The sequence below is a fragment of the Ruditapes philippinarum genome, unplaced genomic scaffold (assembly GCF_026571515.1).
Source record: "Ruditapes philippinarum isolate M1 unplaced genomic scaffold, ASM2657151v2 ctg149_1_1_1_1, whole genome shotgun sequence".
Taxonomy (NCBI): Eukaryota; Metazoa; Mollusca; class Bivalvia; order Venerida; family Veneridae; genus Ruditapes; species Ruditapes philippinarum.
The window spans coordinates 10904-38224 of record NW_026859317.1 but is presented as its reverse complement, the minus strand read 5'-3'; the positions used below and the strand labels follow the sequence as shown (position 1 = coordinate 38224).

General features: G+C 31.6%; 1 protein-coding gene across 5 annotated transcripts in view; it reads left to right on the top strand.

The window, feature by feature from the left end:
- Positions 1–23308, top strand: part of LOC132756051 (E3 ubiquitin-protein ligase PDZRN3-like) — a 204068-nt gene extending 180760 nt beyond the window's left edge. For all 5 annotated transcript variants that reach the window (XM_060747021.1, XM_060747022.1, XM_060747024.1 and 2 more), the window contains 6 exons: positions 4528–4626; positions 12657–12719; positions 15909–16007; positions 17383–17496; positions 18368–18499; positions 18822–23308. In XM_060747021.1, coding sequence (XP_060603004.1) covers positions 4528–4626; positions 12657–12719; positions 15909–16007; positions 17383–17496; positions 18368–18499; positions 18822–20384 — 2070 coding nt within the window. In that variant the 3' untranslated portion in view covers positions 20385–23308. The remainder of the gene's footprint in view (positions 1–4527; positions 4627–12656; positions 12720–15908; positions 16008–17382; positions 17497–18367; positions 18500–18821) is intronic.
- The last annotated feature ends 4013 nt before the right edge of the window (positions 23309–27321 follow it).

The following is a 27321-nucleotide window of genomic DNA, read 5'->3' as shown; positions in this document are numbered from 1 at the left end:
TAGAAACCTTGCAAATGTTCATCAGAATAATAACTGTCACATATTGAAACAATTTACATAATTTTTACATTTATTTACATCTGTTTGAAGTCCTTCAAAATTCATTTGAACAAGAAGCAGACGGCATTTGAATTTTGAATTTTTATATCAAATTGAAGGATAAGTCGCATTAAAGCAGTGGATTGATCTAAAGGAAGAAGTAAAATATTTCTGTAAAAATGGCAATATAATAATCTCATTTTATTTCTTTAGACAATGGGACATATCATTTGAAATATTTCTGTCTTTTTTTTGAAAGGGACTGTTTTAATATGAAATATTTTCCAGACTTCATTGAAGTATTACCCCAAAAAAACTTCAAAAATAGACCAATTTAGCAATTTATTGTCAAAAGACTCCAAAAGTTCATCATTTAAATCTAAAATAATCTAATATATTCTGGTTTCTGTCTGGCTCAACAAAGCATTATGTCAAAGTATGGATAGGGATTTGGCTAAGAATCAGGAGAACACTTTCATAGACGAAGATGATCCGACTTGTTTGATTTTAATGCTGCAACAATCTTTTAGTTGTAAACATAAGCATGATGTCTAGTTTTATACCTTATAAAGCAGTTTTTAGAGTCTTAGATATATAATGTAATGCACCTATATCGAGTTCTTGCAAGTGCAGGAAGGTCATAATGCATTTACATCTAGTACTTTTCGATATTTGATAATTCACATGATTAGTATTGTCAATTTTTAAGATAATTCGTATGTTTCAGGTTATATTTAAAATAAAAATAAAAATGAACACTTCATGCAACAATACCACAAGGTTACGTAGGTCATTAGAATGTGACCTCATCAAACGTAAACTTTGAGTTTTCTCAAGTGACGATGTATGAAATACATTAGTAAAAGTAGAAAATTTTAATGGAAATATATAAATATTGATTATGTTTATGTTTAGTGAAAACTGAACTGTTCAGTGATTTTAATTATCGCCATAAAAATGGTTACTTTTATGTGGTGACAAGAAGAGGTTATAAGTTGATTTATGATTGATGATTTTAGGGTCGTAATCATTTAAAGGTTGAGTGACGTTGACTTCGTAAATACTCAGTATCTATAATTATAGCCAAGAGACTTTTTTAAGGTCAAAGAATAATACGAAAAAGAAAAAATCACATAAAATATAAAAACGAGGAAACGATATGTCTTTAACCTTTAATTAACTCCGATTTGACGGACTACCGATTAAAGTGTCATGTTCAAACATAACTGGCTTGTAACAATGCTGGCTCTTAACACGTTAGATCAAAGGAAAAAACAAGATGTCTTCTCCACCTTTGGTTAGTAAAACTGGCTCCATAACGTAAAGAAAATGATAAGTAAACACTTATTGCATGATACGCTCCACGTATTGGCTTTCTAAGTCTTCAAAGAGAATGGACGTTTAACTATATTACAATAAATGACAACCGTTATTAGTAATTGTAACGTAATTGTTTCAAGTGAAATAAGTACAGTTTTTGTTGTTTCTTTTTTCTTTTGAAGATGTACGTCAGCCTTGCATCTCCTTTATCTAGCAGTTACGTTTGTTGTTGTTTTGCTCACTTGAAGTCAAAGTAAATTTGTAATTTTTTGGTTAATTTATTTGAAACCACATTTCTTGCATAATTAGCAGTCATGCTTTTACAAAAAAAACCAGACTCCCCTCCAAAAAACATCTTATGATATAAGTGTTATTCATATTGTTTTCTTTCAAGCAATTTTGTTTGAAAAAAAAGTTTAGTTGAAGTTATAATTGTTTTTTACTGAGTGAAATCCTTTACCTTTACAATTATTCAAAATGTAGTCCAAGAACATTAAACTCCTGAATCAATTCTTATATTAACAATATGGACATTTAACCGTTAACCAGCTAAATTTGTGAAATGAAATTGTCCAGCTTTGAATTTGGAACTATCCATGTAGGGATCATCAGATTTCTTTTTAAAAATTGAGACGCAACAGTAATTGCATGAGCGTTCAGGCTAGCCAGGCTGTGACTCAGGTGGCAAAGGTTACACGCCTTCCCTTCATGCAGGTTAAAGACAATAAAGTGCCTGCAAGGACTAAGTTTCTATATAAAATAAAGTGAGACAGTCAGATCAAGAGAATTGTACGCTTTCACTAAAAATTTCTAAATTGTTTCATTTCTTATTTCACTTTCACAGATATATAATATTTTCCGCCTGCCAGTGATAGAAAGTGTCATATGACAACTGCAATTCTACAATAATATTTAATTTCACACTAGATGTTTTAGTATAAAATACATGAAGAGAAGGAAAACCTGTTTGCTCTTGTTTCATCTTAATAGCGTTGGTTTTCAATTAAACAGATTCTAGTAGAATTGTTGTTTATTGAAAATGAACGTTGTATCAAGTTTTAAGAGATTCATCTTTTAATAGCTTAGCTAAATAAAGTACAAAATTTTTTTCCGAAGGTGACTTTTATGAAACTACTTGTACATTATCTCTATTTTATGTAATTGGCTCGAGTTTTTTTAATATTTTTATTGTAATTATTTCAATTGTTATCGCTGTTTTTTTTTTTCACATTGATTTTAATACCTAGAGTGTAATTTAAAAAAAAAGTAATTATATAGGGGAGGAAAAAAATCATATCTGAGAGAAAAGAGAAAAGTGAGAGACATTTTTGTAAAAACGGCACACATTTTAAGAAACATACTCAATCAAAAAAAAAATAAAAAATTGTTTAGCCAGTGCAGAGTGCTTTGTATGAATTATGGAGTAAGGCTTGTAATGTATTTTCAATCAAAAAGCATTCATTTAATTAAAAAGCAGGTTTACTTTTTATAAATCAAGGTAAAATGAAAGTTTTGTCAAAGTTACACTAAATAAAGTGCAGATGACAATGTTCAATACATTAATAAAATAATGAGTGCAGTGTGCAAAAGATTTAATTTATTTTTGGAGACAGAATATTAGCTTGATTATAAGGGATTGTGTTGAAACTGATTTCCTTGTAGTCCGATGGTCGCCACCTCTCGTGGAATTGGCATTGACGGGAAATTGAATTGTCTGGCCGTCCACAAGTTGATCGTTGTCTGTCTTCATGAAATATTGATGCAAGTTATGGCATAATGATAAATATGGTAAAGCAAGCTTGTTTGAACAAATAAAATAAAGCAAGGGGATAAACTGATTTGATTGGTTAATAGAGGGATCAGATAGATTTATTTACTGAATCTGGCAAAATATTCATGTTTTCTGTGATGCCGATATTTATATAAGGATAAATTACGATGGGAATGGAAGCTTTATGTTTGAAGTTATTGTTTATCTGTCTATGTTATTTGCTGAATATAGTATATGGATGATTACTTACACAGATAATATAGAATATTTATTGTTATGATTTCTTTTATAATATAATGATGTTATTTCCTAGACATGATATTTTGTTATTATATGATTTTTTTCTGATTGGGCTTTTTGTTACATAAGCAAATTTTTGATTAATGTTTGATATTAGCAGGAAAAAAAAATTATCGGCATTAGTTTCTTAATTCGAAACAGTTTTCTTTTGTAATGATATTATTAAGTCTATCCTAAATGTTACAAAGAAAGAGTATTCACCAGCTTGAAGGATTGCGATAATTTGATTAATCTTGTACGTTTAAAAAAGGGCGGGCAACTTAATCGTCCATTGTTGTTTTCAGGGTGTCCAATCTTAATGAAAATAACTTAAAAAAAAAAAGAAGGTGATTAAAATCAGACTTTTGTTAAAGTTTATGGTCTGGAAGACTGCGGAATAATTGTCATATTTGATAAATCCCCACAGAATTCTGAACTAAACCCATCGTTATCAGGGATATCATGAATTACGACCTTCTCATGAAAAAGATACCATCATATACGTTCTTCTTTGCCTTTGAAATCCAACACAAAGTTTTGATATATTACCTCGCTTCTATTGTGAACTGATTGATGAATTGGGCAGAAAAAGATTTTTACGATAACTCCACCAATTCTTGTGTTAATGTGAATAATTTATGCCCGCTCCATGATAACGGTGATTTGCGAAAGTTGAATATCTTAATTACTAGCTAAATTACTGCGTTATTATTTTACCTTTATTTGTTAACCAGTTTTAAGTACCATTAATGCTTTTTTTCTCTTATTCAAATTACAGTTTTTATCCTTTGAACTACAGAATTAAGTGAAAAAAGATATCAATATTTTCATAATGAATTGTAAATTGAAGCCACTTTGAGTAGTTTGATTTCATTGTAAAAAAACTAAAAGCTTTTTTTTTGTTTAATGAATAAATCAGAAAAGTTGACTGAATTTTATTGTCATGTATGTTTTGGAAAAAAAATTATTAACGCAGCACAATACTGAAAATATTATCATTGTGGTATTGTATTATTAATATATTATTATTTAGTTACACTTTGATGTTTAGATAATTTTTCAAAATCTTATTTAAAATAGTATTATATTATTATTATTATTTTATTTTTTTTGAACAGGAGGTCGTCCTTCAAAGACCGTCAGATGACGAGAAATTGGGACTTACACTATGCTATGGACCAACTGAAGATGGTGTCACAGATATATTTATTGGAGAGGTAAGGCTTCAATTTAGAAAGTAGCTTTGGTGAACAATCGCTGAAATTGCAAAAGTCAAGTGCGAGCTTCAGCTATAAAGGCCAATGGCACCAAGTAAAGCACATTCATGCAGTTTGAACAAACTTAATACAGGTACTGTTGTCTGCTTGATTTTTGATGATGAAATATTTAAACTTAACAAAAATGTAGTTTGATGTATAATTAAAACAGGACCTCGGTCATTACATAAATTAAGCAAGTAAAAGGTTAAATTTTCAATAATTACACTTTCCATAAGTTTATATAGCATTTGGTAACTTGCATGTCAACACGTTTAACCTTTTCACCAAACATTCTATATAAATGACCCAAGTAGGGGGTCGAGGAAATTACCATTCAGAAAGGAAATGCGATAGATATGATTATCTTTTATAAAATAAACTATAGAGGATAAAATAACTAATGTTTAGCAATGGTTTTTGTAGAGACAATTTTTATCAAATCAAATATAATTTGTATCAATCATTTTATAATGAGAGGTCAAGTCTTGGTAGGAGGTGAATGACCTGGTGGCTTTTGATTGGATGATGGTGTATAAAAAAGCTTATGTCTGATTTAAGAGTGTTTTAGGTCGTAAATCTGAAACAGTAACCTCCACTGAAGAAGGCAAATAGGCATAGGTTTACATTGATAGGAGAAAATGATGTCCATCATGATACAGTTAACAAAGCCACCAGAAATCAGAATCATGAGAAATACTTTATCATGAGAATTACAAATATTACTTGGTTTCGTTGGCCTAAATTTTAATCTAAGTAGATTCCTGTGTCATGAAAAAATTCTGTCTATAGTGTAGTGAGCCACATTTCATGTTTGAGTATCTACAGTGGGTGCTGGGTCAGGCTTAAAATGGCTAGAGTTATCATTCTTGTGCACTTCACTCCTCCTCAATGAGGTCTATCCACCTATGAAGTTTCAAGTTGATACCTCAAATACTTTTTGAGATATGCTCCGGACAAAAATGTCGGATGGATGGACAGAGAAAATTGTGACATATCTTTTAAATGATGTGTTTTAATAAATCAGTTGGACCAAAAGGATCTTGTGTTTTAACATGTGGTTTTCATGACGTAAAGTCATTAAGTCATGATGTAACACTTGTGCTTTGTAGTGGATTTATTTTGAACTTGGTCATTCTGTTACTTAAATCAAAGTGGAAAAAAAAACACAACATTTGTGATCTTGTCAGTACATTGTAGCATATCAAAGAGAGATGTCAAGCAAGAACTACATTATAACATCATCAGATAATTTTTGTAACATAAAGATTGCAGCAGGGGTTTAAGCACTAAAACATATGTTCACTATTGTTTCAAATTCTAAATAAACTCTTTCATCTCGGAACAAATTGATTGGTTACATGGCAACAGATTTTAAGAATATTACAAAAAAAATGTGTTTATTTTGATACAAAGCATATGGATCTCCATAGTCCAAAGCCAACCTTCAACAAACACCTGGCATATTTTCAGCTTTTGAACCGTATTTTGAACTGCGCATTTTTGATTACGCACAATACTGAAATAGCCACTCAATTAATCAACAAAGTGAAGTCCTAATTAATAATTAATTGATTCTATTCCTATCAGTAAATTGATGTTATGTTGTTATTATGGCGAGACTCATTCTCGCATTAAGTAACATTATTCATTTTTAAAAAGTTTTTTTTAACCCATTCATGTTCAAAGAACTCCATTGATTTATTGCTCCCAAGTTATCAACCAATCATATATTTAATGGATGTGATCACTGATGGGGTTTTTTTACATGACATTTTGATAGGTATCTTGTCAATGAAGTTAAAAAAGGAAAAAAGATTAAAAATAGATCAGAACCTGTACATTAATGACACATCAGTAGCATATTGGAAAATGATTTTTTAACTCCTACAAAATAATTTTAACCATATCGCATCTGAAGTTTTTGATGCGGAACAGAGTGTCTCTTTAATCTTGCAATGAATTATCGTTAGAGTTACATACAACTTATGTAATGCTTACAGTACAACACTACTGCATGTTTTGCATTAATTATCAAGCTGATGAAATTATTTGCTATGAAATTGCTTTGCGATAACAATCTGATTTCTTCATTTTTCTTTTTTAGAAATCACACTTTTACATTAGATCCTTCTCTAAAAGACATGCCTTTTTAAAGTAATTTGTAAAACAGTTAATTTGAAATTTGAGTAACCTAGGCTGCCTACTCAATTAGACTAATTTCTTTTTGAATACGGAAGCTGGTGAATAGAAATTAGCATTTCTTCTATCAAATATAACCATTTGCCACCCACTAGGAACATTGACTTTCCAAGCTATGTACCAATGCAATTTTGTTTATCTATGAGAAATTCCACAGTAGGTCATATTTTATAATTAAGGCCTTCTCCTATAATTACAAAGCCTGGGCCACTGATTATTTGAGGCTATAATTTCAACCTGTTGGCACATAAATTATTATAAAAGACATCTGATTCAGTACAGAAGGATTTGTTCACTGGTGTTTTCCCATGTAATGATGCTAGTTATTTATGATGTAAAAAAGCGAATTAACAAGTGAAAATAAAGTAACACTATCTCCTAGAAATATTGGATACCTCAATTCTCCTTTCAGACCCCACACAACTTGTTATTTTCAGTCTGTCTGTAATTTTTCTTGTGCTAAAGCAAGGAATTACTGCATGGTACATCAAGTTGGTAACTGTTGTTGTTTCTTATGTGAGATAATTAATGTAACTGCATTGAATTTTTTTTTAAAAAGACGTTTATACAAAGTTCCCCAAGGCAGCAGATTCTCTTTTAGCAGTAAGTTTTGTCGTCCTTCTTAATGCACAATTGCCCATGATTTGTGCATTACCTTAGTACATGTGTATTGATCCATGAACATTTTGTAAAACTTTATAAGAAATTGTTTAATACTGAAATCTGTTTTGCCATGTGGTCATGAGAACTCAACCAGTTATTCTACTGTAGAAATAACATGTTAAGTTTAGGATAATTTTTAAGGTCAAGAGAACCAACATAAGGTGTGCTAAATTGAGTTACACCATGTGACACATTCTCATCTTGTACTGGCCATATACCACATTTGATACATGCAATAATTATAAAAACAATTGTTTTCTTTCTCTCAGTACTTTTAAACTTTACAGAAAAATTTTATGTCGATGGGTGCTTGATACATCAATGTAGTTATGAAGGTAGTCAAAGCTTTCAGACTAACCTATTAGAAAAAAAATTCTGTTGTTTTCACAGGCTTCTATGTGAAGTTATGAGCGGGGCTTTCTTTTTTTCTCGGTCTATAATGCTGTCAACAAAGAAGCCATGATATTTAATGCTTTATTGGTGGTATACAGACATCAGTGGAGCATTATGAGAAATCTTTTAAGTCTTCTGGGAGAGTCTGATGACTTCTAAGACTGGTACTCTGTCATAAATGTGTCACTTCAGTCTGTGGTCATAAAAAATGTAAACCAGTCAAAAAGAATTTTTTTTGCCAAGATTTCTTTTTTTTTTTAATTCACATGCCAAAATTTGAAAGTCTTTAAGTGTGTATTTGTCATAAAAAGTAATTAATGAACTCCCAAAACTGCAAACTAAAAATTCCAGCCATCCACATCTGTTGAACAATTTTCCAATTCTTGGAATGCCCATGCATTAGTGCCTCAGAGTTTTCGCTTGTCATTTCCTGTTGAAGATTCATTCACTTCCCACAATGCAAATAATTGCACAGATTTTCTGCAATTCTGTGAGTTAACAAGATGGGACAGGTCATTAGACTCCATTATAGCAGACTTTACACTGTTTTTACCCAAGCATATTGATCTGAAACACTGTGCCGAGTAATTTCATTTTCTGCTTTTCACTGTCCTCTTATATCCTTTATAATAGCATGTATGACATTCGCCTCATCTGTCTTTGTATGCATTCTAAATGGCCGCAAGAAGATTAGATACACACTCCTTTTGATCTCATTTCTTAAGCCCCATAATCGGGTCTATCTTGGGAAAATTGAATTTTCTCATAAGTGAGAGATTTGGCACAAGTTTCTTTGGTGCTATGGAAGGAGTGGATTATTTCAACAAATGAAAGAATTCTGAATAAGTTTTGTGGTGTGGGAAAATTTTTTAAAAATTCGCCACTATTTCCTCATCTTTTACAAAATATAACTTATTTTAAGATTAAAGTGCTCTAATGAAAAATTACATGTATAAATTCGGTAGTAAACTGAAAATTGTTGTACATTTTGTTGATAAATTGTAGAAGCACTAACAGGTAGCCACATAGGTTGGATAAGTGCAAGTGTACATGTATTTGGATGGGTACATAAAGTTGCATATGGTAGACTGATTTATATAGGTACATTATGATTGATATAAAACACTTGGTGCAAAATTATCTCATCACAAAAAAGAACCGATGAAGAAGATACGACCTTTTTGCACCAATCTTTTGACGTACTCCCTCAAGTAGCAATCAAACTAATGCAGCTGCCAACTACTTCAAAAGCATTTCCAATTTGTATAATTGGTAATCACTTATGAGTGAAAATACCTGTACAGCCTAGCTAATTCCTTTCCTATAATCAGACCCAGTTTTCCACTGGACATCAAAGAAAATCATATTACATGAAACATTGAAATCATCAAGAATAAGTCTGTCCAAAGATAACAAGAAATAATCAGCCCTATTCTTCTAAAAGTAATTGGTTGAGGATGTTAAAAATCTTTTACCTGTTTATCATTTACTAAATTATCTACAAGGAACAATAACCCCTTTTGTATTTGAATGGAGGTGATTATTCTAAATTTGATAATTGGGTCACTTTGAGTGTTTGTGCCAGACATCAGTTCATGTCTGTACATTCTGAAGAGTCTGTTTTTTCTTCTTCATTCAGTTTTTATTTTTGAACATTGGAAAGCTAGAAATAAAGCAGATTTTCATCATTTTCCGGAAAGATTTGGATGAAATATTTTGATTTAAAAAGTTAACTGGAACATTTTCAGATCAAATTTTTTTTAATTTATTTACATTATTTTGAAGAGGACTCTTTCTGTCTTCAAGCCAGAGGGAAAGTTAAGTGCATGTAAAGTAAATCAATTAAGAAATGAGATAACATTTCAAAATATGTGTTTGGCTTTTGTCATTACAGCATTTGGCATGAAGAAATATTTTCAGAAATTAGTTTTTGATGCATTGCAAAATTCCAGAGATAAGACCTAACAGCAGACATAAATTTTAACTTTTGTCAGCAGAAGACAATATAAAATGCAGCAGAAGGTAACACAGAAAACAACTAGAGCAAAAGATTAGAAGATATCTTTAAAAAAAAATTGCAGCATGCAAAGTTAAGATAAAAATGTTGCAGACAACAAAAGAAAACTTGCAGCATATCTGTGTAAAGCAGTACAGACAAGTGTCAAAACATGTCTAATTATGAATAATCCCCCCAATGAAAATCAATGGGAATCAATCAAAACAGGTGTGAATACCTTAGAAATGCTTCAGGTGGAACCTCTCTGACGAGTGATTAAAACCAAACTGCTTCCTGTAGGAGAAAAGCAGGATCAATTATTATGATAGAAAAGTTGATCCATTCAGTCAGATGAAAACAGAAACAAGTCTGAAATGTTTTGAAACAATAAACTATGTTAGAAATGAAAGTTTTAATGAAAGTTAATGATTTTTTTATTTATAAAATTTATTGAACTTATTTCAACGTTAATTGATAAACATATTTTTCATTAGCAAATTTGAGACATCTTTGGTCTTTGGAATATGTCTTACATTGGAAACAACTTTGAAAACTGAAACATATAAATTTCAGTTGATTAAGTTGTTCAATTTGTTTGATATTGACAAAAGACATGTCCATGCCATGCCATGTCATCATTGAGGACTGTTAATGTATTGTTTAATTAAAAAAAAAGGAGATAAATATATTGTACGAAGTCCAGACAATACAGAATATGTAAGGCATAATGTACAATGTCCTGGCCATGATTTTGTCCAACAGTCTTTGAAAATCATTTTATTACATTAATACAATGTAACAGCTAATCATATATAAGAATATATTGTTGTTATTTTGAAGGGATATATCATGATGATCAGTATAACAATCAGCAAGTTTATCATTGTCTAACATTTCACATCTATCATACCCATTTATCTTCAACATCAAACAAGACTTACTACTAATCATTTCAGACCCTGATCTTGCTGCCAAATTGGCCCAAATCATAACATCTGCTATCTTGTTTTGTATGGATATGATATCTTCTGTCTGTGCATTATGAATCATCTTTATTTCTAAATTTCTTGTTTTCTTATATTGTTTCCCATTGTTCTCATTCCTGTACTGAGTACTGAGTTTTTGAGTGAAAGGAGCTATCAATATGTGACACTTCACTCACATGGCCCAAACTTATTAAAAGAAGAAAAAAACAACAAGAATAAACAGAAACCACATATGAGAATACATACTGGTGAGAGGGATTACATACACATACACACAGTCATGTAAAATTGTTTTGTGACAAATGATCTTTCTGCTTTTCTAAATAGTAGTCTTAAAGAATGTGAAAGGTTATCAACTCTGTGCACTGAGCTGATGCCAATTGTCTGATCTTGGTCTGTTCTCTGTTCCCTTTTAAGTCAGTACTTATTTTGAAATTTTCTCTAAAAATAATGAAATTGAAAGATGGACAAGAATATATTAGTTACTTACATGTACCATGGTAAGGGTTAATAAATCTTGTAGCAACTTGCATAAAGTTTCTAATTTGTTGCTAAATCTTTGTTTTAAACAGGTCAGCCTTTTGTTTTAGGTGACTTTCATAACTGAATTGTTTGTCAAGCACAGCTTGATAATGGGTTAAGATGTTCAAGATAAAGTCAGCAATATTTTTAGTTGTTTTGTCATGAAGATGGTTCAGCAATTTTATTACAGTATGGTGGTGGAAAATTAAAGGCTTGTGGCCATGGTAATTTTTCACTTTAATGAAGCTATGTAATCTATTTATAGGGATTAGCAATGTTTTTATGTGACTTTGGTGAAAATGTGAGTCATCATTAAGATCATTCTGCTAATATAACATATTATTATGTTATGATACCACTTTCCTGTCCAAAAATTGATAAGCTTTTTTAGCTAGTAATTAACACCTTTATTATTTGTTTTCTTCTCCACAAGGTAATTTTCTAAGGTTGACTTTTTTGGACTTTCCAAGTTTGATCATTACTAGTATGTTGATGGAAATTTCAAAATTTGTACTTCATGATTCAAAGATGTAAATTAGTTTACATTATTATATATTAAGACAGTCTAAACTTATGTTGTTTAATTGTTGCTGTTTGTTGTTGCACCTTATGATTAATGTTGGCACTTGGAGCAGTTGCTGTTTTAGCTTACCTTTCTGTTGTTGAAGAAGATTATTAATTGAAGCATTAAAACTTGAGTTATTCATGGACATGTTATAATTTATCTACACAAAGAAGTGTACTAATGTTGCTTTGAGAGATCACCTGGGTACAGTACAAACACTGCCTCTTTCTGTCAAGTTATTGAGGTGGGGTAATGCACACCTGTCGGAAACTTAATAAAATACCATCCTCTATACCTGCTCATACCTGATATACCTGCGTACTGTAGATGAGAGAGAAAAAAGCTTTTTTGGTAAAGTTTCAGATCCTAATCAAAACTGCCTTTTTATTGCACTGAATGTCATAATCATTTTTTCAAGTATTTTGTTATTTAATGAAAAGGGGTCATATGCATTGAGTAAGTGGCTGAAGCAAAAAAAAAAGAAATATGACATTAAAAATAGCTACTGATGATGATGATAATGGTAATGGTACTTTAGATATTGCTACAGGTGACAGGTTTTTTCATGTCATTAATAAATTATCAATAGATAAAGTTAATTGTCCTTTACAGCTATAAAAGGAAAATAAAAATATCAAAGCCATTGTTTGTTATTTATTTGCAGATTGATCCATACAGTGTAGCTGCCAAAGATGGTCGTATTAGAGAGGGAGATCAAATTATACAGGTAAAAATCTGATTGGTTAAATGTTGATTGAAGGGGAAACAACTCGAGCAGTTTTAATGTTCAATAATGGGAAAGTGTGAACTAGGAGGAAGCAGATTTTATTGGTTTCAAAAATCAAGAGAACAAGACTGGTAGAAGAAGATAATAGTTATTAAAAAAAAAGGAAACATTATTTTAGATATATATATTTTTTTTAAAAGAGGGACAACTATGTAAAGAAAATTAAAATACTTCAAAAAGAGATGCAGACCCGCCAGTGCTTATATAGAAGGTTTCTTAAATAATAAAAGAAAGAGAAAAGTGCAATCTTTATTATCATCAAGTGCATGTGCAAAATGTGCACAATATTTTAATATGTTGCCAAGCTTTTAAATAAGATATTCTGAAAATCTTTACTTTCCCACAAACATCTTCTGCATTGTTATATTCTTACAATATGGCTCTTTTTACCGCTGCACTGAAGTCTCTATTTTGATAGATATGAAATATTTCATACAAATGCAAAGCAAAAAAAATTGTTTGATTGATAAAGAGGGCTGTCTGAATGTGTGCATATCCTTGCAAACATTGCTGAGTCATGCGTTAAAAAAACTAGTTGTTTTACTTGCAAATCGTTTGTTTTGCATTTCGTGAATACATTTTTACCCACTTACCAATGAAAATCTTTTTGTGATTTTGTAAACTGACTGCATAGCATGAGTAAAAATTGATAAACAAACTTGAAGTAAAACATTTAAAGTTGACATTTTCAAGAATTTCATATACAAACTGAACATCTGAAGGTTAAAAAGGTTAGACAACTCTTGAAGACATTTAGAAAAAAAGATCGCCAACTTGGTCTGTCTGCCTGTGGGGTCTGATCAATTGATTATTAGGAGGTATTTTTTTTTGGTGAATGTTTCTTACAATTCACTGTCATACTGAACCTGTCTAATCATTGCCAATTAAAAACTTAAAGGCCAGATATTGCAGTAAATGATTTTGACATTTACCATCTATTTAATTTCTGTTTATAGATAAAGTTAACAATTTAATTCTTTTTGTAAGTAGATTTGCTTGTTAATAGATGATTTTATTATTATTACTGTATCAATGAACTTGATGTTTGTATATATGACAATGCAGAACCAACATTATTTTCTTGAAAATGTGTTCAAATTTAAGGGGTTAGACATGTTCTCAAATATGTGTTCAGATTTAAAACAGATATATGCATATAATTATGTGTGTTCATATTAATGGGAGAGATATATACACAAATAATATGTGTTCAAGAAAAAAGGGAAAAGATTTTATTTTCACAAACACTACAGTTTACAGTTTTTCTTTTGTCGAGGAAAATATACCAAATTTTGCTTTTCCTCCCAGTATATTTACTGTGCATATTCTTAACATTTCTAAGACTTTATTGTTCTGTATCATTTAAAATGGGGGTAGAAATAGAAATAAAAAATGAAAGGAATTAATACATCAAGGTACAAGTCCACTTCAGTCAACATTCCAACATTTAAGTGCCTGGAGAAGAAAAAAAAACAACATGTATTAGAGTGTATATTGCACTTTTATTCAATCATGCCCCATTTGCAGGATGAACATTTGGTTTGTTGTATAAAGGGGAGGGGGGATAGAATCAGGCATGGAGGAACAATCAGTACTATCTCTGACATCTACTTAAACTCAATTACCCAGAACTGATCTGTTCAAAGCTTTTTCTTTAACATAAAAAGAGTTAGGTAAATTTATGACCAAGAAATTGGTCTGAAAAATCAGAAATGTAATGTTTTCTTACAGGATCATCAACTTCTTAGAACCTGTGTATTCTAAGCTAATTGTCAGTTTCATTTATATCTGAGTTTGTTTTATTTATATAAGGGGAGATAACTAATAATATGTTATTGGGGGTGGGTGGGGTGTAAATAAAAAAAAAATTGTTTGATGTTATCCAGTTGATTATTTTTCCCTTAATAATCTATATAGTTTATTTGACTACTAGAATTCCCTCTTTTCAATACAAATTAATTGATCAAAAAAAAAAAGATTGTACAAGTTTCATAAAAGCTTCATGACGTAAGGCTGTTTGATGCAAAACAGTCATTAAATACATGCGACACAGGAGACTTTGTAATTTGACGGGTTGGTAAACATTTTGAGTGACAGTTCAGGAAACAATAAATTGGATTTTGGAATCATCGTTTGTCAGATTTTCAAATACTGTCTATATTGTTTCAATCATATAGACAGGTTTTTCTATATACTCATTTAATGGCTGTACTGTGGTATCGTGTATTGCAAGAGATAAGAGATGAATGCTTTTTGCATGGAACATGGAAATTATTACATTTGTCGTGTTTTATGATTGATTCTGGGTAAATGGATGTAGAAATCAATCATAAAATGTCTGTCCAAATAACAGCTTTTTATTTGCATCCATGTAAAGAAAAGCTTTCCTTTTGTAAGAATATTGAATAATATTGATGCAATATTCATGCTATACTCGTTTTTCTCCATTCATCATGGGCTTTTAATATCCGCTGCAAGAAATTTTTACAAATTACATAACAACAAAAAAAAAAAACGACTCAAAAGCTGGCAATTGAATTTTTCGTTACAATAACAGGGAGTGGGCTTTTTTTGTCATTGACAAAGATTTAATCGAAAAATGATTAAAACTCTGTAAATTTAGAAAATAGTAATTCGTAATTTGTGTGTCTCCCAAACAATTAGTGTGACAGATAGAAGATTTAATCAGAGTGAAACATGGGCTTGCATTGAGATATGAGCATGCTTTTTATATGGCCTGCAGGCTGCTATGTCTAATTCATGTTTTAATTTCCTAAGCATATCAACTTTTTTTCATTAGATGGGACAGATTTTGACATAAACTATCTCTTCATGGTACAGATACCACCCCCAAAAAATATGAAATCTTGATAAGATATTTTAACAAAAAAGTAAAAAAGAAAAAGAAAATCAATTTTTTTCTAAAATCATTTCTATTGGTCAGGCCTATTTAATCAGCAAAGTTCAATTGTATAATATATGAAGTAAAAAGCTGTGATTGCATATCATAGACACCATAGAAAAAAAGCAAGAAAAAAACTTTAGTAAATGAAAATAATGGCAATCCCCGTTTATTGGACTTTGTATAGGGAAACAAAGACTTATCAGTAACTTATTTCATTGTTTCAGATCAATGGCGTTGATGTACATAGTCGCGACCAGGCTATAAAGTTGTTTTCAGAGAGGAGCGCAGATATCTCACTTCTTCTGGCACGCCCACAAATGCAGGTATGAGACTTAAACCCCTTTAGCATTTTGAACTTTTGCCACCGGTAATAGAGCTACACCACTAACCTGCAGATCGTGTGCTGTCTGAACAGGCTCTGTAATGTTGGTAGCTCTATTTTCTTTTAAAACTTTTAATTGACTGTTATAAATTCAAAGCAAGGCAAATTAATTACTCAAATTCAGCTAGTACCAGTTTTAAATTTGTTATTTTTACAGTTTAAGAAAATGCAACTTTATCCCTGAATGGTTAAGTCAATGTCAACCATAGTTATAATGGCTTTGTTAGTTATTTAATTGGGAACCTGCTGTTTGAGTTATACAGTATTTAGTATTACACCTTTACAGTGCGGAAGCTTAATTAATTCCTCTAGTTATTGAAAAATTTGACAAGTTTACCTGCAGGAAGAAAGGAAATTTTATGCCAGATTCCTGGGATTTTGTTCAACAATATAAGAATGTTTGCTTTACAATATCTGTTACTTCAAACACTAATTATGGGTAACAAATGACAAAACAAGAAGGAAATTATCTAATGTTAATTTCTGTAATCTTTGTGTTCCACATTCCTATTGTTTTGTTACACTCCATAAAACAGCTGGTGTTTATAACAGTTTATTGTGTTAGCTTCCAAAATAAAACAGAAAGATTCTGAAAAGAACAGAAGAAAAAAATAAACTTGGTAATTTGTAGATTGTTTTTTTAGAGCTATCTGAACAATAGGGTTGCTCTTTCCGTTAGGTAATGTTATCTAGTAATGGTTTCAGGGTTTCTTGGTGAGCCATTACTTCCAAATCATAAAAATGGGAGTCTGTTTTAAAGATCTATCTGTTTTATTCTGCAATTTCCCCTCATTAATGGAAACTTTGATAAGATTTACAGAAATCTGGTTGCTATGGGAACCTGTAAAATGAGAATTTTTTACTGTTTTCACAGTTTTCTGTGTAGAGGCTCTGAAATTGAGATATTGATATGTACAGGGAAGCAACTCTATTTGACTTTGTTTATACAAGTCGGACATTTTTGTCTCCCTTTTAATATTTTCGTCAGTAGATTTTATACATCTCTATGTTTCATTTACCTCGAGTCAGATTATTTGATAAATGATTTCTGTTTGTTTAAAGCTGATAAGATTTGCATATAATTGCAATTTTCACGGATATGCAGTCATTATGTCAAGATATTGATATATTTTAAAAATGAGTTCTTAACTTTGAAAGATAAAGTTCTTAAGGTTTTAGAGACAAAATTGATAGGATTTCTGATAATCAGATGTTTTTCTTAGAGTTTCTCTTAAATTTGATTATTGTAATATTTCCTTGAATTTTGTTCTAATAGTAATATTACGAAAAATTCATTTCAATATTTTCTGTTACAGTTTGATGATGGGTTTATGGATGAACACAATGTCGTACTTGATGAACTTCAAATGGATGTTCTAGAGAAACATCACCATGACAACATGCAGATAATGGCATCCATGTTAGCCAGGGTAAGTTATTATCCTACAATCCCCCACCTACCCCTCACCCCCCCTCAGACTCCCTACCCTCATACTACCCCTACCCCCTCATAATCCATAAAGAGATAGAGAAAAAAACAAACACAACAGCTCAACAAAACCATCATTGTTTCTTTAATCATGGTGAAATGTTTGTTCAGCAGTGTGTAGAAGCTTGTTGTTGCCAATAACAACAGGTGTGTTTGTCTTTTACTGAGTACAGGTATCATAAGATTAATGTCGATGATAAAATTTAGAGTTGTTTTACCTATATGCTTGATGATAGTGCAATTCGATTCCACTGAAAACTTTGAAAAATAAAAATTAATTTGAAATCATTTCCTGTCTTTTGTTTTTCCGTTAGAGATAAGAATCATTTTATGCTTTCACACTGATTTCACAACAATTTTTAAAGTGAAATAGATTTCATGTCTTTATTTATTTTGGGTGTTCCCAGGATGAGAGTTCTTTGAAAAGACATAAAATAAAAAATCTGGTATCATCAGTTCTCTGCAAATTTAATGCATTTCCACATACAATTTCATTATGTTTGAATCTTGATATGTTGAACATCATTAATTATCATACTGGTATTTACTTTGATGTTTTCTAACCACCCCAGAAAACTAAATAAATATGTAAATATGATATTGTTCAGGGGCATATTTTAATGCTCTCTGAAATAAAAAATGAAATATCATCATAACTGTCCCAATCACTGTTAATGTACACAACTTATTTTTGCAACACACAAGTAAACTGTACAATTGTACATTTCTAAATCAAGAATTTTTTACAGGAATAGACCCTGAAAGAAATATTGTGAATGATGACTTTAATTATATTTTATACATAATTTTAGGGTCACCATTTTGATGAGGAAGGGGGTACTACTGATACAGGAACTACTGAAAATTCATCAAATAAACATGAGAAAGACAGTGGTGTTGGTCGCACAGATGAGAGCACCAAAAATGATGAAAGCTCTGAACAGGTACAGTGACTGTTGCTTTATTCTAGTCTTGTATATATAAATATCACTTATATAATGATTTTGTTTTATTTGCTAAGTTTTTACACAAAAGTTAAATGCTTAGACTGCAACCGATCAGCAAACTCAGATTATGTCTTCCAATGCCCCTTAGCACCAACATAAACAGATTTGAACATCTAACATGAAATTGTAAAATTTTGAATCAAGAAAATTGCTTGTAACTGTCATTCTGTATAAAGCTCCGTTTTGATAAACATATTCAATGTAATTTACATGTTTGACATAACGTCATAAATATAATTTAATTTGTTGTCTTTTTCAGGACGTGTTTGATAATGAGAGTATGTTAGGAACACGTAAATCTGGGTCATCAAAAGGCTCGCATAGTTACAATGGAGATTTAGGAGATCAAAACTACAGTAACGACAGTTTTGTTTCCAATGGTGACGTTTCATATGAAATGCCAGACAATGAATGTAACGGTAAATTTCGTGAAGTGCTAGAACATCGCTGTGATATTAATAATTTAAATCGTACAAGTTCACCACGCAAGGACAATTCTCGGAAAAGTTCAGAAAGTACTGAGAGTAGCAGTATAGACAGAGAACTAGCTCAGTTAAATCGTGAAATGGAAGGAATTCAGATGGAGTGTCAGGAAATGGTGCATAATCATGCGCAAATTAAAAGTCAGAAAGATTCGGTGAAGTGCGAACGTGATGCTTACAAAACACCACGAAGTGTGCCACGAATGGGCACCAGGATGGATAAAGCTAAAACGGGAGTGAGTCCTGGTCCTGAGTCATCTGATAGTCTAGGACGGAGAGATACTCCTCCCACTCCTAAAATGGGTCAAACCAGATTCGGAAAATATACTGATAAAGACGGGAACGTGTCAACTAGTGCCTATAACACTGGAGAAAGTTGTAGAAGTACGCCATTGACTCTTGAATTGAACATGGCATCTGATGAAGGTGATAAAGGTTTTAAAAATTCAATGTTGTGTTTAGCAACGACTGGAACGACCACAACATCTCCCTTACCGTCACATAGCGACACAGAGAAACAGACGCAAACTCCAGCTCCTAGGTCACATGACTGTTCTAGTGATGAAAATTATATGACAATAGCCAATGCAAATAATAGGAAAAATGTAGACATTGATAAAAAGACAGAGAATGGAAAAAGTCAGATGAATTCAGGTGAATCATTGCAAGACTTATACATGCAATATGCTGATGTAATGTACACTAATCATGCCAATCTAGAACATACAATGCAGATACAACAGAAATTATTTCAACAGCAGATGGAACAAAAAACATTACATCGCAGACGACAGGAAAGTTCGCATTCTTCTAGAAATGGTGGAAGTGTAAGCGGGTACCAGTCACCAAATAATTCTCAGCAATCTGTGAAACAAGCTGAGCAGACCCCACCAGATAGTGGTTCGGGTCAGATGGAGTGGGTTGTAAAGCGTAGACCGGATGGCACTCGCTACATCACTAGAAGGCCAGTTCGAAGCAAAATGCTGAAAGAACGAGCAAAAAAGATATCTGAGGAGCGATGTGGAATGACAACAGATGATGATGCAATGAGTGAACTTAAAACAGGACGTTACTGGACTAAAGAGGAGAAAAAGCGTCATTTAGAAAAAGCGCGGGACTATAAGAAAAGGCGTGAAATGATGGCGCGGGCTAAAATGGAAACTGTAAAAGAAGCTGATGAAAAGAAAGACATTGTTGAACTTAGTCATAGAAAAATGATGAAACATAAGGGAAAGAAAGTTTTCGATGACTTTACCACTGTGCAAGAAATGTTAGCACATGGTAGCAAAAATACAGACGGAAAGGCGTATAATCCTTTACTTTCTGTAACCACTGTGTGATGTGACATAGTTAATTTAGTAATCTATTTTTAGCATTATGCAGTAATGTGATTTGGGACACAATGTGCTATTATTGTGGAAAGGAATATTCTTTCATGTATATCAGACAAAACCAGTTTCGATATAATTTTTTTTTTTTTACAGAAAATCCAGAATGTAAGAAAAATTAAAACTGTAGTTTGGAGATAAACACTGTTATGTGATAAATTGTGAAGTTTGATAAACACTGTATAGTATGTGACCACTTTTTAATTTCAGGTGCTAGTGAAAGAGAACAGATCATTTTTAATCTGTTTTTAAGAATTCCTATCAATCTGATACAGGAAATATTTACGTAAAATGTCTATTGAATTCATATTGAATTATGAATGGAGAATTATAAAAGGTCAATGTATTAAAAGTAAGCTTTAAGTAGCTAAATGACATGAATGATTTCCCTCATTTAGAGTGCATGCAATGCTACAAGTATAGGCTTCTCACTTGGCTTAAACAAAAATGTCACTGAAAAAAATCTAGATTCTCTGTTTGCATGTATGTTGGTAAACTTTTTGTCAAAAATACTTTTGGCTCGCCTACCTATATTACCAAAAATGTTTAACCATCATTGTAAAAGTGGGTTTTTTATTTATGGATAAAATGCCTGTCTTAAAATTGACCAAAATCAAGGCTGGGTTTCACAGAGCATGTATTAGAAATATGAGATAAGATGTTTTTGTAACGTTAGCAATGTGCAAGAATACTTCGGCCATTTAATTAGTTACAAATTTAATTATTTTTTTATCACAGGAGCTGCTAAAGTACAATGTAGCTGTTGTTTGAAAAGAATATGAAAAAGTTTCTGTTTTGTTTATCTGGTAACATGTAGTTTATTCACAAAATGGTGCAATATTTGACTATGTAATTATTCGTATATATATGGCATATTGCTTTGTTGTTTTGTTTTTTTTTGAAAATTTGTAAATTTGACATAATATTTATGTCTGTAACAATATTATTGCTGTTGACATAAATCTTAGATCTGAAACATACTGTCACTGAACAATTTAAAACATGTATACAATAAAACGATTTATTTCTTTCTTTTTATATTCTGTTACCCATTTTTATACGTTTTGTTAATTTCTAGTCTTTGAAAACAGATAATATTTAAAATAGACCATAGTTCTGACTGTTCATTCTAAAATTAAAAAAGATATTTTAAAGATTTTCGTTTCAGTTTATTTGTTAAGCTTTACATAAGCTATAGTTGTGCATTTAAAAAAATCCCATTTCCTGCAATTCATTTGTACTTTGGGTAGAAACACTGTATTGAAAATGTTGTATATAATGCTTTGAGAAAAAATTACTGGCTGCTGAAATTTTGGCAATTTTGTGAACCTACCAAGATAAACTGAAGTTTATTGTTAGCAAAAAACATTAACCTCCTGGAACAGAAAATGGCTAGCCTTTACCACTTTGTATAGAGTCAGTTTAGCCTTAACTTCTTAGATTCAATACAAAAATATTTTATATCAGGCAATATCAAAATCCCTTAAAATTTGAATGGACTGTTCCAAGTTTAAAGCAGGGTGAATCCATTACAAAAAATAAGCAGGTTGACAGTCTGTATACTGGTAGTAATATTACAACAACCTGCATAACATTACACTGCAGTCTGACCAAACTCCAATCTGTTATTTGCTTGATATAAATATTTTGCTATTTATAAAAATTCTTTATACTTTACAGTTATTAGTTCCATAAACAGATCTGAGCATTTAAAATTTGGCTATGGGTTTGATATTATCTTAAATACATTTAATTTGCATCATTTTCATGATTTCAGGAGTCGGTGATACTTTCTCAAAGTGTAAATTATGATAAATGTGAAAAATGTTACATATATACTTAGTATTCAAGTTATATGTAATAGATAGATAACTTGTATTTACATATATTTCTGTATAATGCAAGGCTATGTATGCTTAAATGTGATTTGGTCTATACTCCTATGTTTAAAAGTTCTTGAGACATTTTGATGCCTTATTAGTAACATCAAAATGTGAATACTGTACTGTCATTTAAACACAGATTTCAAGACTCTTTGATTACTGATTTTGTATTTTAAGGTTTATTTTACAAGCTTACAGTACCAAGTTGAGTGTCAAAAAAGTGTTATATGAATAATTCCTGAAATGTTTACAAATAGTTTACTGTAAAATGTTGGTTGATTTTAATTAAAGGTTGAAAATGAATTATATATGTAATAATAAAAACAACACATTTTTGAACATAAACAATACATACAATAGTGTACAATCATAGTTTTTAGTTAACATTTAGATATGATAAAAAAAATAAGAGAAACTTTGTCCATCTATTCAAGCATTGGAAAAAATGATATTCACTTCAAAATGAAAAAAATAAGGATTTCAATTTTGCAATTTAAGAAAAATAATTAGGAAATAAATAAGAAATACATTTACATTACACTTTGTAATGCTAGATGGATTATATTATGCCTGTATCTTCAATATAACAGTTAGCTAGGTCATTTACATATCCCTACACATTACTACATATATGTTTTAAAGTGTTGGCTACTAAAGTTTTTGTTGTTTTCTGGTTATCCCTTAATTAATATACCATTTGGTAGTCCCAACTTCAGAGCAGAAAACATGTAAATAATTGATTTTAGAAAAAGTGTCTAAAAACTGGAAAATAATCTTGAAAAAGAAATTGCCTGTATAATGTATATATGAATTTTGGTTTAAGTGTACATTTAATTCAATGTTTCAGTCTAAAGCTGGTGTATATTGAAATAACACATTGTAATCATGTATGTAATTGTATATTATTGATATATATTTATTCACAAACATGTTGACTCTCTTGTGAGAATGAATGGATTTAATGAAAAAAATAAATTATTGTTTTATATTCAATGAATATGTTGTTTTATCTTCAGCCGTCCAGAGCTAGCAATAATAATGAGTTTATGTACACACGTTTATAGAACCAAGCCAATCTGCTCATCTGTCAGTGGCATACTTACATGGCTGTCAAATTGATTTTTTCAGTATCAAAACCCCTTCTTTAGTAGTGAATAGTTCAAAGCTGAATGGTAATGGTTATAGATAAGGTAATGACAGTGTTCGATGATACAACTCGTGTGCATTTTACCAGTCTTTGATTTTAGTTCATTATACCCCCGAAACGAAGTTTGGGGTGGTATATAGGAGTCACCCTGTGGTCAGTCAGTCCAGTGGTCTGTTGCATTTCCTTGTCGAAGACTAATGATTGGAATAAAACAACTTCATACAAAGGTCAAGCACATTGAGAGAAAATGCAGTGCACAAGAACCATAACTCCATCTTGACTTATCACAGAGTTATTGCCCTTTGATACTTCTTGGCCAGTTATGACTTGAAAATTAATGGTTTGAATTCAATGCAACTTCATACAATGGTCAAGCATAATAAGAGGAAATGCAGTGAGTGCATTGCACAAGAACCATAACTCTATCCAGAGTAATTATAGAGTGATTACCCATTTGTTACTTTTCCTTGTTGCAGAGCATAACATGAAATCTGTTAATATACGTACCTGGATAACCTTAATGTGTTGTGGGTGCATTTTATCCTTACCTTGTTAGAACGACATTTAAATCCAGCAGAGATTGCCACGGGGGACAAAATGGATTCTCGTGACGAGAAGTAACTAGTATACACCAGATAGTAGGTGCGGTACAGTCTACGGTACAGTACGTTAAGGGCGTTTACAATGCACAAGTGGAGCAGGAAACTTTTCACTTATTGCTCAGTACTGGTTAGTTCCAAGAATGGATTCTAAAGTGTGTCCATAAGTTAGCAGCTTGCTATACAATCGAACTTAAATGAGTTTTGTAAAAACTAAATGAAGCTGATGACCCCTTTGTTCGGCTATTTGCATAAGGAAACCGTAAAGCGAGTGCAAGAAGGAACACAGTTTCAGCTGGCCACCGGATATTGATTCTGCTGAACTACATTCATCAATGAAGTGCTTACGTTACGAGTTTGCTTGGGTTACCGAGGATGCCGGAAAACGTGAAATAACCCAAAATGTCAGTTTGAATGCTAGTCGTCCCACTACCGATCCTATTTTGACATATGCGCATCGCATTAGGACTGGAGAAATCTGCTATTCACTTCCACTGTTTCTTCATTTTGACATAGGCAAAGACGGAAAATTAAAAGTATAGAACTGAATTTTCTAAACTTTGCATGAATCAAAAGAAATATAATAATATTGAAACATTTTCTTTTAATTATTATGGGCAATGACCCTTCTTTATGAGTTAGCTATCATTGAAAGTGAGTTTTTGCTTGTTTTAAGCAATTTTCATTCAGAGTAGATAACTGAAAATGTATCAAGGAAAACGTATCAAGCAACACCTAATTGACATTTTTTCCAGTTATGTCCCTTTTTAAAGAAAACTTCAGTATGTTTACTCGTTGAAGCATCTAAACATTTTTTTAAATTTGCATTATAACTGAATGAATTGAAAATGATAATTTGAAGATGTTGGAATGTTAAAATTTTGCGTTTTCTGTTCTTGAAAACGACAAAAAAGTAAGAAAAACTCACATCTGTCCGTCCGCCCGTTCATCCATCCATCCAATCATCAAGTTTTGGACAGATAACAACGGTACATCAACATTTCTGATTGCAAGGCATTACAGTCAGTAGAAGATAAAAGGACAGAAGAGAGCTTAAAAAGTCGTTAGTGATTAAATTGGAAATATACTGGATATATTATATCTGTTGTAGAGCTTTGTAGACACAACCTGATGTCAGACAGTCAGGACCAACACGAAAACAACATAACCAATACCTAAAATACCTAAAATATACGAAATTAGGTAACTGACAGGGCCAATATGTTGTGTAATGCTTGAAGAATCTTTTTTTATTTAAAGATTCAAGTACCGTATTGATAAGAGATCGATACTTATCCATTCACTAATGCTGTAAATATACTTTTGAACAGGGACACACTAACTGCAAGCATTCATGAACATTGATACTGTTTGTATTGGTGTTTTTTTCATGATAATATGACAAAGATACAGGAAGGGAACGAAACTGAAATATTTCTATGACCTACTTGAAGGTCCTCGTTTGAAAATTTGTCTTTTTCTCAGCAGCGTTCATTTACCATGTCGCCACTTATTTGTATTTGGAAAACTATTTCGCATCAACGAAAAGGAATACAATGATTTCGCTAGTTTTACGCTAATAAGAAATCAAAACTCCGAAGGTATTGATGTTGTTTGGAACTACAAAGACTTCATCAAAAATTAAATTTTCCAGATAATGTAAACTCAAAAGTGATGAAGGTCAACGCCAATGCGTAAAGAGGATTAATTTCGAAAGTACGTGCACCCATATATTTTTTTTATATATTTAAAAGAATAAAACTTTGACCGGATATTTTATAAAAGATTATCTGTTAAGTAATTTTGTTCAGCTGTTTTTATTAAATCAATGCTACCGTCCATGAATAGTCGGCATATATCTCTTATAAGTTTACATCCCCCACCACTTGCGGTCAATTTCACGTCACGTCTTAATACTTACTTTTTTTTTGAAAATGTTAATTTGTAACTTTTGTAGAAAATGTGTGTATACATAAATTTGTAAACTTTTCACAAGCAAAGTTGTAATTTAACACCAAAGAGGGAAGTTATATACAAATTCAGATAATGGCAACGCCCTCGTGAAATCACGAGGATAATGTTCAACGCAACAATGGATAACAGTAAACAGAATCCTAATTACTTAAATAACCTTTTATTTAACCTTTTCCCTCATATAGACGTGTTTTGACGGCTTTTGTCCCCCACCCATTTTGAGGCCTCAAACAGTGAAAAATGCCCTATTTAGGTCCCAAAACACTGTTTTTCGTTTGAGAAATGTTGTTAAAAAGTAATCACTTTTTCGGCGCCCCCCCATCAAAATGATACATCAGAGGGTTGCCAGAAGGGGGATGTGCCCCCTTCTGTTTGAGGGGTTTGAAGGGGGGGGGCGGTAGTGCCCCTCATCGCCAAGAAAATTTTGGACATGTGACAGGCTGAAAATGGCCTCAGGTCGATCTTAAGGTGACGTGTAACCAACGCTGAAAAGCCTTTTACTCTATCTCATTGCATTGAGAAGTTGCAGCACTTTGAAATCAGTTTTGATGGAAAAAAAATTTGCAAAATAGTGAATTTTCGCAATTTTGAGACGTCACCCCGCTGCCATGATAACACAAAATTTAAGATTGAGCATGTTGTTACAGAGTGTATGGTTCAGTCAACATATGTGCCAAGTTTCATCAGTATTGAAGCATTTTCCATAGTTTTATAGCAGTTGGAACTTGTAACAGGAGGCTTTTCAATGAAAACGGCCATTTTTCACAATATGCTCATGGGCAGTACAGCCCATACTCGAAATCAAACGAAAACACGCGCGCCCATCTCAACCATAGTTAAATGATACTTATGCACGTTTATACATGTTTCATAATACATGTATATACAATTGTTGTTATTGTTATCCACTGTAATAATGGTCAATGCACCAATGGATAACAGTAAACGGATTCCAATTACTTAAATGACCTTTTATTTCTATAGGAAACTGGACGTTTTCCTTTCTTTGTTAAGCCATACAATATATATATATATTATATAACATCACTGACACATGATTGTTACGACAACAAAGAAGTAAATTTATTTCATGGATATTATTTATTACACATATCGCCTTATTAAATTTTATTGCTTTAGTTTTCATTATTAGGGAATTGCATAATGATGAAAAGCAGCACTTAAATTTAAAAATACAATATAAAACTATTTGCTAAATAGTGCTGAAAAAAACAGCCATTTCCTTATTCACGTAGGATGATAAACATTGAATATGATTGTAATAA